This window comes from Chaetomium globosum, genomic scaffold (genome assembly GCF_000143365.1).
Source record: "Chaetomium globosum CBS 148.51 scaffold_6 genomic scaffold, whole genome shotgun sequence".
In the NCBI taxonomy this organism is placed as follows: domain Eukaryota; kingdom Fungi; phylum Ascomycota; class Sordariomycetes; order Sordariales; family Chaetomiaceae; genus Chaetomium; species Chaetomium globosum.
Genome location: NT_165981.1, coordinates 2,000,491 through 2,016,657, shown reverse-complemented (window position 1 = coordinate 2,016,657; position 16,167 = coordinate 2,000,491). Strand labels below are relative to the sequence as shown.

General features: G+C 55.9%; 5 protein-coding genes across 5 annotated transcripts; 1 reads left to right on the top strand and 4 right to left on the bottom strand.

The window, feature by feature from the left end:
• Positions 1-734: 734 nt before the first annotated feature.
• CHGG_08982 (uncharacterized protein) lies at positions 735-3,887 on the top strand (the record flags this gene model as incomplete). Its single annotated transcript, XM_001226908.1, has 2 exons — positions 735-1,827; positions 1,888-3,887. The coding sequence occupies 2 exons, from the start codon at positions 735-737 to the stop codon at positions 3,885-3,887; spliced, it is 3,093 nt and encodes a 1,030-aa protein (XP_001226909.1).
• A 509-nt stretch (positions 3,888-4,396) lies between these two features.
• Positions 4,397-7,373, bottom strand: CHGG_08981 (uncharacterized protein; the record flags this gene model as incomplete). Its single annotated transcript, XM_001226907.1, has 2 exons — positions 4,397-6,387; positions 6,452-7,373. The coding sequence occupies 2 exons, from the start codon at positions 7,371-7,373 to the stop codon at positions 4,397-4,399; spliced, it is 2,913 nt and encodes a 970-aa protein (XP_001226908.1).
• Positions 7,374-9,597: 2,224 nt separating this feature from the next.
• Positions 9,598-10,404, bottom strand: CHGG_08980 (uncharacterized protein; the record flags this gene model as incomplete). Its single annotated transcript, XM_001226906.1, has 4 exons — positions 9,598-9,928; positions 10,014-10,109; positions 10,251-10,266; positions 10,368-10,404. 4 exons carry the CDS (start codon positions 10,402-10,404, stop codon positions 9,598-9,600), a joined length of 480 nt encoding a protein of 159 aa, XP_001226907.1.
• Positions 10,405-11,301: 897 nt separating this feature from the next.
• CHGG_08979 (uncharacterized protein) lies at positions 11,302-13,133 on the bottom strand (the record flags this gene model as incomplete). The annotated part of the gene is made up of 2 exons (XM_001226905.1): positions 11,302-12,396; positions 13,113-13,133. 2 exons carry the CDS (start codon positions 13,131-13,133, stop codon positions 11,302-11,304), a joined length of 1,116 nt encoding a protein of 371 aa, XP_001226906.1.
• A 650-nt stretch (positions 13,134-13,783) lies between these two features.
• CHGG_08978 (uncharacterized protein) lies at positions 13,784-14,360 on the bottom strand (the record flags this gene model as incomplete). The annotated part of the gene is made up of 2 exons (XM_001226904.1): positions 13,784-13,969; positions 14,103-14,360. 2 exons carry the CDS (start codon positions 14,358-14,360, stop codon positions 13,784-13,786), a joined length of 444 nt encoding a protein of 147 aa, XP_001226905.1.
• Positions 14,361-16,167: the final 1,807 nt, after the last annotated feature.

Here is a 16,167-nt window from a genome sequence, read left to right as displayed (position 1 = left end):
GACACTCCGTATGATTCCGGCCTGAGTGCCGCACTCAAGCAGTAGGCCGTCCTCATCAGATCCGAACTCCCTCCCCTCGAATCCGAACCAGGCGCATGCGTTGCTGCGTTATATCCAGGACCGCGATGCGTCCCAAATTCCATGTAACGGGAGGGATGCTTCTGAGAGGAAATACCGGTTTCGAATCAAGACGGCTGAACGGGTGGGTGCTTCGCTGATGCGTCGGGTGTTGTGTGTTCCTTGTGGTAACCTCGTTTCTGACTCGGCCCGTTTAGTCACTTCTTCTACCGCCACGCCGTGCCCGCCTCCCCGAAGGCATAGAGTCCCCGCCTCCCACAGCTGTACTCCATTCACCATACTCCCCTCTAAGCCCCGTCTCCCCGCTCTACCCCGATGGCCTCATCGACACGCAATGGATCCGCAAACATCAGGATCTCGTCCCTGGAGTCCTCCTCTGCTTCTACACCCTCACATCCGACCAGAGCCTTGCAACATTGTGTGACAACCAAATAAAGACGGATGTGAACAATATCAGAGCTCTCTTGAGCCAGTCCGGCTATAAGACGCGGTTGGCAGTTGTGCTCTTGAGCGACCATGTCTCTTCTTCGCCTTCAATTGATGGCCTGCAGGACAGGTTAGAGATTATTCGCAGGGGCTGTGGTTTGGATTCAAAGGCACTATTCCTCGTACCCGGGAACGATTCCCAAGACGAGCTTGAACGCGTCGCAGAAAACATGCTCACGACGCTCTATGTGGTGTCCGTGGAGTACTATAGGGACCTCGGGAGGCACTCTCGAAAGAAGAGGGGGAGAGGCATTGTGCCTCAGCCGACAATCCCCCCAACCTCCGGTACTTCGCAAACGCTTTCCTTAGCTGGCTGGAATGTTCGTTATGATTTCAAGTCAGCTGTTTTTGCTGAATACCGCCTGGAAATGGATGTCGCCTTGCGCTCTTATGAGCAAGCCTACGAAAACCTCCTAAGCTCTGAGTTAATGGAGCTCATCCCGAGCTGGAGTCCGCGATGGAACGAGGCCAGATTCCTAGCAGATGTTATTGCCGTGCGGTGTCTACGATGCTTACTATGGAACGGCCAACACAGTGCAGCCGCCCGGAGGTGGCTCGCTCACCGCGAAAGGATAGCCGACTTTGTTGATCGCCGGGGAAGGGGCACCAAGAATTACGGTTGGGAAGCTTGGGAGGCACGATGGGCTATTGTCATGGCTGATCTCATCGACAAGATCGATATACCTGAGCTTTATCCTGCCACGCTCAGACTCTACCTCCCGCCAGAGAAAAGTGTAATGGGGGAGCGGCTTCAACCATGGGAATTGCTTCATCACCCTGGGTACTGGTACCGCCTTGCCGCAAGACATTTGCAAGCGCGGAAGGCCTTTGCGCACGCGATCCCAGAAGATGACAGGAGATCGCCTAGCGACTCACCAGCTTCTCACGTCGCCAAATCCGCATTCGCATATGACACGTACATGTGCCCTGACCCTTACGAAGAGTACCCGCTGGGCCGTCCAGGGGTAGACCATGGCAAGATGATCACTGATTGCCTCATGCGAGCTCGCGCAGAATTTCTAAAGCGACATCAGACACGATACGCCGCAGAAGTGTCGTTGGAATGCGCGAGAGATTTCGCTATGGCAGATGACTGGCAGAGCATTATAGAGCTCCTGCGCCCTATGTGGAAAGAGTTATCGTTAAGGTCTGAGGGGTGGATTGCCATAGCTGAGGAAATGAACTGGGCCCTCAGGACCGCCGCCATGGAAGTTGATGACGCCGAGATGGTGCTCCTCGCCGATTGGGAGCTACTCTCACGAGGTATGTTCTCCACACGAGTTGTCCCTTGATACAGGATCCGAACCCTGTTGACTTATGTAGACTTCTCGAAACGTCCCAACTGGCATTATGATATCACGCGGTCGCTGGAAGACGTCACACTCAGTTCCAAGCCTAGTGTTTCGATTAGAGACGGGCAGCTCGTATCGTTCATATCTGCCTCATTCGTCTTTCAAAACGAGGAGGGGAAAGCCGGACAAAGCGTTCGCGGCCAGCTGTCGATCAAATCAAATGCACACGTGGGATCGGCACCCGTCGTTCTCAGCACTGTCTACCTTAGTTTCGACGGCAGTCTTGATGGCATCATTCTACGGCACCATGAAACAGCGACACAAAGTCAGGGGAAAGCGGTCATAACCACAGTACCCCTAACCAAGCAGACGGATAACGATGATCCTCAGCCAACCGTGCCAGCCGAGGTTGGTAGCGGCGTCACACTCGTCGGATCTGCCAACTTGACATTGCGGCCGGGTCAAACTCTTGTTTTAAACTTGGAGATACCATTGCGGGAGCCTGGCGAGACACGTGTGGACTCGCTCACTGTTAATGTTGCGTCTGAGACGTTTGACTTGCGGCAGTCGCTCACCCTCGAGGAGAGGGGAAATAGGAATCTCTGGTACCTCTCTCCCTCCGCTACCAAATACATCGCACATCCCCAACCCCTCGTTATTCGAGTCCTACCAAGGCCCCCCAAGATGGAAGTCAGGTGCCCGGTGTGGAAGGAGCAGTACTACACAGACGAGCCAATCGACCTCGAGTTTGAAGTTGAGAATGGCGAGGAGGTCGAGGCGCTGGCCAAATTAGACGTGGTCCTATTTGGCGAGAAGCCACCAGTATTCACGGCGCTTATCCCGGGGCACGAGGAGCAGGCCTCTTCAACCATTCGCAGCGAAGAGACTAGGCTTTCAGGGGCGCCAATGGGCACCATCGGGAGCCTCAAATCTCTCATTGTTCGCACCCGGTTGCCACCAATCGAACGCTCAAGCCGATACGACCTGACGCTCAAGGTTACCTACTTTCTTCCGACCAACCCTGGCACGCCCATATCACAAACCGCTGTTTTTCAGCTCAACGTGGTAAACCCCTTCGAAGCAAACTATGACCTCCTTCCACGAGTCCATCCGGACCCCTGGCCAAGTCTCTTCGATCCCGACACCATTTCCCTTCCCATCACCAATGACAGCGACGACACCACTCCCCAACCCCCCACAGGCATCTCCCAAGCCTGGTCCCTCGTCACCCGTTATGCCTCATTCGCCTCGGAGCCCCTCCTAGTAACAGACGTCGACATCGCCATTCAACCATCCACCACCTCCCGCTGCACGACCACCATCAAGCACACCAACCTCCCCACCTCAGGCACCGGTCGCCTCATCCACCCCAAAACCATCGAAGAAGCCACCTTCAACCTCTCCGCCCAAAAGCTCACCATCGACGACCGCAGTCACGCCCCGCTCGACATTTCCCTCATCATCAAATGGACCCGCCCCAGCCCCAGCACCTCCACCAATCCAACAACCACCCCAGCCCCCACCCCGAACACCACCGCCCTCCCCATCCCCCGCTTCACCCTCTTCGGCACCGAGCCGCGCGTGCTCGCCTCCGTGGCCCACCGCCGCGGCGGCCGCGGCACCACGCCCCTCATCACACTGACCATCACCATCGAGAACGCCTCCAATCACTTCCTGACTTTCGGCCTGGCCATGGAGCCCAGCGAGACCTTTGCCTTTTCCGGCCCCAAGCTCACCACCGCCAGCTTGCTGCCTGTTTCGCGGCGCGCCGTGGAGTATCGCCTGCTGCCGTTTGAGGTTGGTCCCGTGGGTGATGGGGCTGGGGGTGGTGGTGGTGGTGGTCGTGACGGTGCGGAGCAGGGGGCTGCTGCTGCTGCTGGGTGGTGGATTAGGCCTGGCTTGGTGGTGCGTGATAAGTACTTCCAGAAGGTGCTGCGTGTGATTCCGGCTGGGGAGGGGGTGAGGGGCGGGAAGGATGGGTTTGAAGTGTGGGTGCCGAGGTTGGTTGCGGGAGAAGGGACGGTTGGGTAGGTTTGTTTGTTTGTCTGTTTGTTTGTTTGTTTACTTTTGGGGTGGTGGTGGTGGCGGTGTTGGGATGGGATGGCTAAACTGTCTGGTTGGGGGGTGTAGAGGGGGAGAGAGGTGATTACGGATGGGATGTTGTATGCGGAGTTTTGATATCTAGTTTGAGAACCATCTACTACTGTGGAGGCAGGCGCATGTCCCAACACGTTTCCAGCAAATTGTCACCGAAGCTCACCACAGTGGTAGGGTTGCATAGGTAACAACCAGCTCAAACGTAACTCTCCTCCATTTCTATGTAATACTCGAATCGATTTGTCTATATTCCGGTTGACAATGAACGACTGAAGCACAAAATGAATGGCTTTTTTTGTCTCGCTGCTGTAGCATCCAACGCAAACAGAGGAAGAGAGAGACACAGAGAGAGAGGAGAGAAACAACTGCCGGATCGCCACAACACCCACTGAGCCCCTCTATCTTGGGCCGCCCACCAAACCAGTTGAGCAGCCAGCCCTCTCTTAGTTCTCCACCACCTTCACCGGCTCCACTTCTCCGTGCTCCTCATCCTTCTTGACCTCCTCCTTGATCAGCGCCTCGCCCGCCAGGTTAGTCGCAAGAGACTTGATCTCTTGCTTCTCCGGCTCCGGCTCGGGCACTGGTTCGGGACTGACGGCGGCCTCGGTCTTGACCTCGGGCTCTGCGTCGAGTTCCGGGTCAGACTTCGCCGTCTCGGGCTCAGGCTTTTCCTCGGCTTCGGAGTCAGGTGTGGTTTTTGGCTCTGAAACCTCCTCCTTTTCTGACTCGACCGTGACCTGCTCCTCTTCCTTTCCTCCAGAAACGTGAGAAATGGCCGGGATGGCAGCAGCCGCGACCACGTCGGTCACCTCGTTGTCAGGGGTTTCTTCCACTTGAGGTTTTTCCGTCTTAATTTCCTCTGTCTTGGCTTCTTCCGTCTTAAGCTCCTCCGTCTTAGGTTTCTCTACCTTAGCCTCGTCCGCCACAACCACAGCCTCGGGCTCAGGCTTGGACTCCGACACCGGCTGAGCCTTATCCACCACCACACCCGCACTCAACACGCCCTCGTCGGGATCGATCTCAAAGAAAGTCACGGCCAATACAAACCCAGACACAGCAGCCTGCGCCTTCTCCTCCGTCTTCACATCAGGAGAGGCCACCACCGCCTTGGCAGCAGGCGCCCTCCGCTGGGGTCCCCTCGCGCGCCCCTTACGCGCATCGCTCAGAGGCACCTTTTCCTTGGGAGCCGCCGCCGCCTGCCCCTCCTCCTCCGGGGACGCTTCCTGCTGCTGCTTGGAAGGTGGCGCCTGCGGACCCAGCTTCAGACGCTTGTTCAGGTCGTTCATGAACCCGGCCTGCAGGGCGGAAATCTTGGAGCCCATCGGGCGGGCGGGCACGGTGGGTTTGGAGCGGGGTGGAGCAGCAGGAGGTTCGGCGGGCCCGGGGCCGGCCGGTGTTGGGCTTGCTTTGACGGGACGGGCAGGGATTTGTGGTTTCGGGCGTCCCGGCACCGCCGGCTTGTCGTCGGCTGAAAGCTGTCTGGGTTTGGGCCTGTTCGGGATGGCGGGCTTTTCGGCAGGTGAAGGTGCGTCTGGAGATTTGAGCTTGGGTTCGGGTCGCTCGGGGACCGTGGGTTTGTGGGTGTCAACTGGTGAAGGGGATGGAGCCTCATCTTGTTGCGGCGTCGAGACCGTGGTCTCTAGGCGTAGGCTTTCTGGCGCGTCTTCCCAAACGTCGCGGCTAGGGAAGCGCTGCTGCATGGGTGGCCGGGCAGCTGGTTTCTCGGGGGTAAGGTGCTTCTGGTTCTGTGGCCACAAAGGTTTGTGCGCGGCGCGCTGCCCAAGAGATTCCTTCTCGGCAAGCTCCTCCTGGTAACGAGCAAAAGCCTGAACTGGGGTCTCACCCTCCCTGGGGGGCGGTACGGTATTTCGGGTTGGTTTCTCTTGTTGGTCCAAAAACTCAGGGGTAGAAACCTCGGCTGTTTGGAGAACACTACTGGGCGCATCTTCCCAAATATCGGCACTAGGGAAACGATGAGGATGTGTTGTTGTCTTGTTCGTCTCTTTTGTTGCGGGCTTCTTCGCCTCATTTTTCTCGTCGTCTTCAAATAGGGGCTCGTACTCTTGCACGTCCTCTAGGGGCGTGTGCTGGAGTTCAAACGAGGTCTCCTTGTACAAGCTAGCGGGTCGACTCGTCGGACGGGGAGAAGGCCCATCCAAGTCGGAGGCGGGAGACTCCACCGGGGCGTGCATACCGGGTGGCAACGGATTCTTTGCGACGTCGTCATTAGCTAATATGGGAGCAGTATACGGGCGCTCCGCATCGTCAGCGGTTAACGACTCCGAGTCACTAGCCATAACAGACCGCCTCCGAGGCTCGTCAATGTAGATGGATGTCGACTTAGGCTCCGGTGACGCTATCCTAGATGCTGACTCTTCGAGCGCCTGCCAGCCGACCTGTTCGCTGGGCGTACCGGCATAGTTCTTGTTGGTACCTGAAGAGTGCCGTGTTAGACTCCAAGATAAAGAATCTTGCGCCGGATCATGAGCGAGACTTACCAACACCAGAACCGCGGCTCGCGGTCTCCTTGACGATCTTGTCGAGGTCTTCGCGGCTCATGGAATAATCATTGGGACGGTCGTAATGGTGCGGCATATGTTCCTTCTTCAAAAGGTCTGGGTGCTTTTCGTAGTATGCCTTTTCAAGCTTGTCCTGCGGTGCCACACCGTGGCCATGCAACCCGTAGCTCCCAGGGGGCAGGTTTCCATGGGCAGATGTCTTGCGGACATGCCTGTTCTTGGGACCTTCGGACGAGGAGGGCGCCGGCGATGGGGCCTGGACGTCACCGGCGTTTCTGTACATGGGCACCTGCTGACCAATCTCGGGGATTCCCTGCTCATCGTCGATATCTCTCTCGGTCCCAGACAGCTGACTGGCGGTACTGGCTTTCTTCTTGAGACTACGATTCGAAGGCAAGGCGGGGGTAGAGTCCTCGACGCTGCTCGCCCGTCCGATGCCAAACGAGGCGGCCCGCTCGCTGTCGGTGCGGGTAACGGCCAGAACCCGCTGCTTTGCGCTCGCCGCAGGCAGAGACGGCTTCGGAGCATGGAGTTTGAGGTCTTTAGCCACAGTCCGTGTCTGCTCGGGATCGGCGCTCGCATCCTCGGTTGAGGCCGGGTCATCGCCTAAAGCAGCGTATTCCTTGCCCTCCTCGCCGACAGACGGCAGCTCCACCGAGTTGGGGCGGTGGACGGGTTCTTCGCCGTGGTCGCTCTGAAAACCGAGATTCGACGGCTTGGGGGACTTGCTTAGGAAGCTGGGCTCGTTTAACGGCGACGGTGCGAAGCGGTCGGGGTTCGGGCTGACGGAGCGCAAGCGCCGGTTCGTGGGGCGGGGGGGGATCATTGGGGCCAACGTCTGTTCTTGAGCCTTGGACGGTCTTGGGGGTATGGCTGGGGGTTTTGTTGTTGTAGAGGACATGGTGGGCAATATGTTGGAAGTTGGCCGATTAGGATATAGAGATAAGCGGGACGAGTACGAGTACGGCTGCCGTGGCTAGAGGTAGCTAACTGGCGATAAGGTACGAAGTAGGTAAGGTAGGTGGAAGGTGGGGAGGGAGGCGCAGGATGCAGGTGCGAGGGAGGCAATATCTAAATTGATGGATTTCAACTTTGGTTAGCTGCCGCACACCAGGAAACGAAAAGATACGAATAAGGCTTGGGTGGGCGGTAAAGAAAGATAAGGCCTCTTTTGAAGCTCCGTGCCCCTTGGGCGGTGACCCCAAGGTCAGTTCCGGCGTGTTTTATCAAGGCGCAGCTGATAACGGCAAAACAGCAGAGACTAGGGCGGCCGGCAAGGTGCGCCAGATATGGGCCCGGTACCACGCACCACCACGACAGAGGGAGAACCACCAATATGCGCGATAACCATTTCTTTCCCGTCACCGCTGACTTGCCATGCTTCTTGGATCCGTAAAAATCTTGATTGTAGGGAGAAAAGACGGTGATAAATAACCAGACTGTGGAGGCACTTACCAGCAGGTGGAGGGGGTTGCAGCGTGGTTCAGGTACCTTACTTTTATGTAGGGATGGATGTACCAGCACTTGTTAATGCGGGCAGTCTGAATTCAGCCTGGGAGAAGCAGAGAAATCCAAACAACAATAAAAGCAAAAACAACAAAATGCAATTGAGTGTTCAGATTTCCAAACCATGGATTGTCGGTAGTCTGCTATGGCCCTGGAGCTGATGATGAAACTGGGTTGCGATCAAGGACAAGGCCCGAGCTCATCGCTTATTATAACCACCCAATACCCGATTAACTATTCGTCATCGGGCTAAGAGACGAATGTGAGCCTTTTATCTACATACTGTGCTCTGATGGGCCCTGACGAACATCATCCGGTCGTTACTCCAATACCTCATTGTCGTCCCGTTTTAGCAGGGGTTCTCTGACATCTCGGGTCCAGAACACTGGCAGCTGATCCAGTTGCAGGCTGCACGGAGCAGGGAAAGGCGGGGAGCACTGTGCGGGTTGATGGTGTTTGAGCTGAGCTTGGATGTACACAGTATGAGGTACCTCACATGGAGCTTCGAGTTCGGTATGCTACCTTGCAAGAACTTCCAACCTTCAACCCTAGCAGGTATGAGATACATGATGAATAGAATATGCGGTTTCGTCCGGTCCCCCAACATAGAACAGAGCAAAACGGGCGAGCCCCCCCCCGACGATGGGGAGAGGAGAAGAGGGCAAGCACCACGACCAAGAACACACCGTGCGTTGTTTTTACCCCACCATCTCCACCGCCAACTTTGGCTTCGAGCGCCAAGGTGTCATTCTTGATCTTGGCCCGGACTTGGACAACTGGCAGCAAGAATTGCTCCGCTAGTTGCGAGACTGAGATGTCATGACGATGTTGTTGACTTCAGAACTCAAACCAATCGATTGGGTTATTCGAGACTCGTCACCACAGTGAGCTTTGGTATTCTGCATAACAATGGTGGGGCATCCGAGACGGCGGGGTCTGATCAGCTTCGCAGGGGGGGTAAGCTCAGGTAGGAGTGCGTACTAGAGAATCAAGAAAAGAGGGAAAGAAGGAAAAGAGAAAGAAGAAAGAAAACCGAGAAAAGAGAGAAAAAAGTAAAGTGAATCATGGAGAATATAACTGAGATAAGAAGAGGTAAAGAAAAGCAAGTAAAATGGATTAAGTAAATGAAAGCGAGTAATAAAGAGTGAACTATGGACCTCCGAATGGATTTCTTTCTCGTTCCTTTAGGTAGTCGAAGGCTTCGGCGGCACCTACGCTTGGGGAGTTCGGCTTTTTTTGTCCAAAAGAATGGTACCAAACTGGCAACGCAAAAACCAACAGGCATCTCGACGAGAGAAGAGCTCCTTATATCATTAAAGGAAGCCATAGACGCCATAGAACCAACCCCCTTCCTTTTTAACAAATACAAAACATGGATAGCCAGACACACAAATCATGCTATCGTCTTGTTGTCTCTCGTTGTCCCTACGCAGCTTGCGCGCAGCTCATCACTTCCTCGCCCCCTCATCCCCCGTAGCCCCATGGGAAGTAGGCGAGGACAGGCACCCGGCCCTCCATAATCTCTGCCTCCTCGCTTTCTCCCCGCAGCTTCCCCCTCGCCACCATTTCACCTCCCTCCCTCCCTCTCCCACCCTTCCCCCCCACAAAACCGGTAGGAATCAAGCCCAAGGCAGCCTTGCCCGCCCGCTCATACAATCATCTGCGCGACGCCGGCGCCGCCCAGGGTCTTGCTGCCGACAAAGGCCTGGCCCTTGATGCCCGGCGAGCAGGTAGCAGATGCAGGTGAAGGAGAGGAAGACGGCGGCGGCGAGGAGCGAGGTGGCGGCGGAGAGGAGGGTCAGCCACTGCACGACGGCCATGACGGCATAGGCGGCGGCGCGCATGTAGTTGGTGGTGATCTTGCGGATGGCGTCGTCGAACTTGGACGACGTCGGGCAGATGCGCAGCAGCAGGGGCACTTCGATGAAGAGGATCACGAAGGAGGATGCCCTGGTTTGTTGAAGGGGGTGGTTAGGGCCAGCTGGTCCCTCTTGTGCGGGGTGGAGGGGCGGAGGGGTAGAGGGGTAGAACGTACAGGCATACCGCGCTGAGGATGATGATCAGCACGCGGAAAGTGAAAAGGTTCGCGATGCCGAGAGCGAAGCAGAGGATCATGCTTAGGATACCGAGCCTGTGTGTACGGCATGGTTAGCGACTAATATCCATGGCGAGGCTCTGCTGATAGCCTATGCTGGCGGTGCAGGGATGGTGTCGCGCAGTCCGTCGTGGCTGTTTGTTTCACGTCCCGCGGTAACGAGGAGGAGGCTCTCACCATTGCCCGTAAATACCTGCAACGAACCGAGTCAGCAACCTATTCCACAGCAGAAGTTCCTAGCCCGGCGTGCTCTCGAGCTCCAGGGAACTGCAAAGGAATATGGTGGGGACTCACTGAAGTTGCGCGTCGCGAACTCCTCCTTCAACGTCATCTTGCCGGTGCTCTAGGGAGGATGGCCTCCAACCAAACAAATCCGGGGCTTTCGGTGTATTTCAGATACCGTAGCGATCACTAGCCTAGGATCGACGGTCGAGTCTCCCGAAGCGATTCCGGTCGCGCGAGTGCTGTGACTGCCTCGTGGTGTTGATGTTGATATGGCTGTTTGATGCGATGCGATGCGATGCGATGCGCTACGATGCACGAGTGCCTGGCGTGGATGCCGCAAGAACACAGTCAATGAAATCGATCGATCGGGATCTGAATAACGGTGGGCTCCGGGCTTTGTCTCGCAGGGGTCCTGTCAAAGGAAGATGGATGTGAGGGATCGGTAAAAGCAGCAGCAACACAGTCGCTTGCTGGTTTTGATTGTTGGCCCAAAATATTCGCCCGGTTCGTCGTCGTTAAGGTAACGTAAGCTCCTGCGCAGGCTGGCAACGGAAACACAACTACACAGGAACATGTTGTCATTTTGGCGGCCGAGCAGGCCGGATGGGTGGGGATTTGGCCAAGTGGGGCTGTGTTCAAAGGGAGCTGGCGATTGGTCCCTCGCTGCTTCCCCAACCCACAATCCAACGGTCTTGCGCGTTGCGGTCGGAAGTCGGAACTTGGGAAGGAAGGGACACGCCATCGTGAAGCTGCTCAGCCCCTGCCTGCGCTTGACTTGGGTAACTTTTTCTTTCCTTTTTCTTGGGGACAACTGGAGTGGATGATGAATCTCAATTGTGGAGTCTTCAGCAGTCAGCAGCCTTCCTTAGGTAGGTAGTTATCGATGGGTTCAGTTGCTCACTTTCAACCTTTCGGCAATATTTATTTCCTGAACACGAGGACACTGAAGACGAACAAAACAGCTTCCAGATCATACATGACACCTACTCGGTACAACCAACGATCAACTGAGGATTCGGCCTCTTGCCCCCTTGCCCCTGCACCCACAAAACGTCGGAAAAGCAGACGATTCCAGCTTAGCCTTCCACACGGCTTCATTCACCGTACAATGCTTCCTGTCGTCTTCAAATAGCCACCACCCGTCCAGCCGGCCGAAAACCAGATCTAGACAGTAGAGCCGGGTAGTGAACTTTACCAATGCAAAGAACCCACCTGCACGCAGGAGGCGCCGCGAGTTGGAGCAGGACACGGCGAGGTTGTTCTGGAGGTGCTGCGGTGGCGCCTTCTCGATGTCGAGGACCATATACTCGATGCAGCCCGCGGGGAGGTCCTTGTAGCGCGTCTTGGCCGCGCCGAAGAAAGACGCCGAGATGTCGGTGAAGACGTACTTGAACGGGATGCCGGCCTCCACCAGCATATCGAGCACGAACTGGGTGGTACCCCCCAGCCCGGCGCCCACCTCGAGGATCTCTACGCTGCGGTTCTGCTCGCGGGCTATCTGGGAGAAGACGCCCCGGGGGAGGGTTACGAGGAGCTTGGAGGCGGCCACCGACATGGGCGCGTTGGTGTAGAAGTCTTGCAGCAGCGCCTTGCTCTTGCCGAACAGCAGTCTGATGGGGTCCGCCGCGCCCGTGAGGCATTCCGCAAACTGCGAGCCCGTGACGTGAAGGAGGCGGTGCGTGTTGGCGTGCAGGGGGTAGTCCCGGATGAGTTGCTGATAAATGGACTCGGCTGGCGTTGTGTCGATAGGCGTAGCCGTGCGCACATAGCGATCACCGCCCTGGTGGTCCGCGACCCCCCCATCCTTGAGAATATCAAAGATGGCCCCGCGAAGGACCCGATGGTGTTTGGTCTGGACCGCGTGTGGATACGGTAGCGGCGTACCAGGCGACATAGCGCTCAGCGGGTATCCCAGTCGTGCAAACGATTCATTGATAAAGGCAAGAACAAGCCTCTTCTGGGTATGGTAGACATGGGTCCAGAAATTGCTGGTCCCGGCTTCGTCTCCAAACCGTTCAAGGAGCTTATGGATACCCACGAACTCGCTTTGCACCCTCCCTAAAACACCAAGTGCTACAGCAGATAATACTCTCGGCGTCTATGAAATTTCCGGACTTATCAAATTCTGGAGAAAGGGGGACGAACCGTCAGCCGTCGCTCCAGACCGCCTTGCCACTTCAGCGACATGTCACGGATTAGGACCCGTACGGTCTTGGCTTGCAGGACGCAGGACGTCCCGTCCAATGTTCACGGAAACATTGGACCAATCATAACGCCAGAAGGGGGTGCTCCCGGCGCTCCTCCATCCACCCGGGAGCACGGGGAGCATCTACGCTCCCAACGCTCCCAATGCTCCCCGGGAGCATAGGGAGCACTGGGATCAACGGCTCAGATAGCATTATATAGCCACTCGTTCTGGAGAGCTCTGGGAAGTTCTCCAGTTAGCAATCACAACTACAGTTCGCTACAAGCTCGAAAGCCTACTGTTGAGACAAGTCTTTGTTGTGCACCCTTGGGCTGCACCGAACCTAAGCACCCTTGAAAGATTACCTTCGACCGAAGCCGAACCCTAACAGGACCGGGTCCAGAAGTAGGTTCGTCACACGACACCGGAGCAGTCTCGAAAGAGAGAAGCGGGGAGTTCGATTCCGGTGTGCGTGCTCTTCTACTATCTCGAGCACATTCATAATCGCTAGAGGGTCCAGCGAAAGGTCCCCGAAGGGCACTTCGATGTCAGTAACATCATATTTGCGTCCGGTTTCGCTTGAGATAGCGCTGCATAGGACTTTGATATTCTCCGCCGAGAGTAATTACTAATGTCGTTGAATGGATCATTGTGATGGATGGGGTTAGGTAAGTCTACTGAAAGGGATGTAACGTGCCAACTTCTCAGGTTTCTCTTGAGGTGTCAAGTAAGGTGTTGGGTCGACGCCAGGTCAAGGTGGCTGATGGTGACGGCCATTTCATGTGCCCCTCATGATTAGGTACACATGATGATATTAATTATTGGCGCTGATCGTTGGAACTAGTAGATGCGCGGTTGGCGCGGCGTGATAAATCGACTGCCATCCTCGGGTTCGCCCGGCTCGGTATTTGCAGTGGCCTAGCGAGCTCTGTGGGCTAAGTAAGAAGTAAATGGCCAGCAATATCCCGTCTAATGTCTCACTCGCCATTACTTGGCGTATAGTTGAGTATCGTGACCCAGAAATTATAAACCTTGAATGTGTTTAATAGGCAAGAAACAAGCATCCAGGGCCTCAAACCTAGAGTGTATCACTGCACCATAACACCATGTTTGAAAATATTAGATTATCCAGCCGTCATAATTCATGTTCGTCTGGCTCCCATCCAGACATTTTCCCCCTATTTTACAAACCTAAGCAATTAATTATCATTAACATATCACACGCAACGCCGCCCCGCCCAACCCCTTTCCACGCCTATGCCCCCACGGCCCCATTCGCCCCCGGCGCAGGAATAACAACCTAGCCATCCCTCATCAACGGCGCAAACCAACCGATCATCATCTCAGAGCGGCCGGTGTCGGCAAACTTCTCATGGTCAGGCCCAATGGTCTGCTTGAAATAGGGGTCGGCCTTCATGTTGACGAAGCACTCGATGCCGGGGATCACAATCTGCACGCAGCAGTCGTAGGGTGCCGTGTTGGCAAACTGCAGGTCGTAGAGCTACGCCATGAGCTCGGGGGATTCGGGCGTTGTGTGTGTCTGGGCGGGTGTTAAGGTTTTCTGTGAAGCGTAGAAGGGGTGTTTTGTTTGTGTTGTGTGCTTCTCGTGGTTTGCTTACCATGCTCCATTGCAGAAAGCCGTACTTCTGCATGAGGCCGGCAACGAGCGGAGCGTGCACGTTGGCCATGTAGTTGCGGTACTCTGCGAGATCGATCCCCTCTTTTTTGTAGCCCAGGATGTTGAGGCAGAGCAGCTTCTGGTTGTTGTGGTTGTTGTCGGACGCCATCTCGGATGTTTGTTGCTTCGCACGGCTTGAACTGGGAGAGGCTTTGGAGAATAGGCCAAGAAGCCGTGCAAGGAGGCCAGAAGAAGGCATTGCGAGGGTCGATGGGGTTTGTCTCGGGGGAAAGCTGAAGAGTAGAGAGCGAGATAGTAGTTTCAGAATTAGGCAAGAGGATTCTCTAGACATGGACAGGACAAACCATATAGCCAATCAAGAGGGAATTGAATTCGGACTCGACTTCCGGGGCTCAGTTGAGGTTGTCGATGTTGGCCAACAAGCGCGTACCACGTCCGAAAGCTATGTCAACTACTGACAAATTCGGCCCGGCGTGTCGATGCAGTCGCATCATGCCCAATTACCACGCATTCCTTAGAGACATCGTCATCTTAGATGTACTGGCCTGTAGCCTCGTTGTATTGGCGGGTTCCTGGCGGTGCTAGCCCCCGTTCATGATCTCCGACGAACTATCTCGCACCGTCGATTCTGTCTCCGAGCCAGCCAGGGCAGTGATCGGGCTGGCTTCACCACGGCTGGCTGGTGGGCTATGTACATACATTTGTGGATGTGACTAACAGGCGTGAGCCCACGTTATAATTTCCGTCTGCCCCGGACTCGGTTTCTCACTTGAATAAGACTGCATGTAGCCGTGCCGCCCATCTTGTATTGCCTGGTTGATCAAGCGGCGTCTTGAGGCGCTATGGACCTTTTAAAGATTTGGTAACACGAATCTTTTATCTATTACTCTCTTTGGCACAACTCTTGGCCAATACGCTCTTCTTGCTCTTTTGGCCTAAGGCCCTGGCCATAACACCACCATCACCACCATCGCCACCAACACTACCATCCCGCCCCTGTGTTCCTCCACCAAAAGCGGCGACGTCGGCATTCAACATGACGGGGCCATCCCAATTCCTGGTCTTTGGTGACCAGGCCGTCCCCTATGCCTCCTAGTTGCGGCGGTTCGTGGCCAAACGTGAAGACTACGCGCTGGCAAACCTCCTTTCCTAGACGTATCATGCTCTCCGAGCCGAGATCGCGCGTCTTCCTTCCAGCCAAAGAGCGCAATTCCCAGCTCCCTTTACCCTGGTGGAACTTCTAAACGCCCACGGCTCTTCCACAAAACCAAACTGCGCCTTGGATAGTGCCCTGGCGTGTTTACACCAAATAGCGTCCTTTGTTTCGTAAGTGACCATGTAGCTAGCTCCCTGGAGCCAACTCACCCCGACAATTGGGCGGGCTTGGATCGCGCCCACTTCTTGTCCCGGACGGGTAATTGCAAGACCTTTGACGATGGCGCCGACGGTTACTGCAGAGCCGAGAGTGTGGCGACGGTACTCCTCAAGAGGCTTGACGACGCCATCCTCGACGGCAATCCGATCCAGGGCTAATCCTAGGGGCTCTCACAAACCACTCAGCTGAAGCCGTGTCCATCACCCGGCCACACTCGGGTGCCCAGCGCGCCATCTTCGGTCGCATCCTCGACTCGGCTGATATCGATAGTTCCGATGTGAGCTATGTCGAGATGCACGGGACCGGCACTCAGCACGGAGATGCCTGCGAGATGGATTCTGTCCTGGACGTGTTCGCCCCTGACGGCTCCCGGCGGGAGAAGTCCCTCTATCTCGGTTCAGCCAAGGCCAACATCGGCCACGCTGAATCGGCGTCCGGCATCACGTCCCTGATCAAGGTCCTGCTGATGATGGAGAAGAGCCAGGTCCCCCGGCACGTCGGCATCAAGACCAAGATCAACAAAAACTTCTCCACTGATCTTGACCAGAGGAACGTCCACATCGCATGCAGACTACCCCGTGGCCAAAACCGAGCAACACAACATACGGAAGGCGGGCGTTCGTCAACAACTTTGGCGCAGCGGGTGGCAACTCGTCAGTGCTTCTCGAAG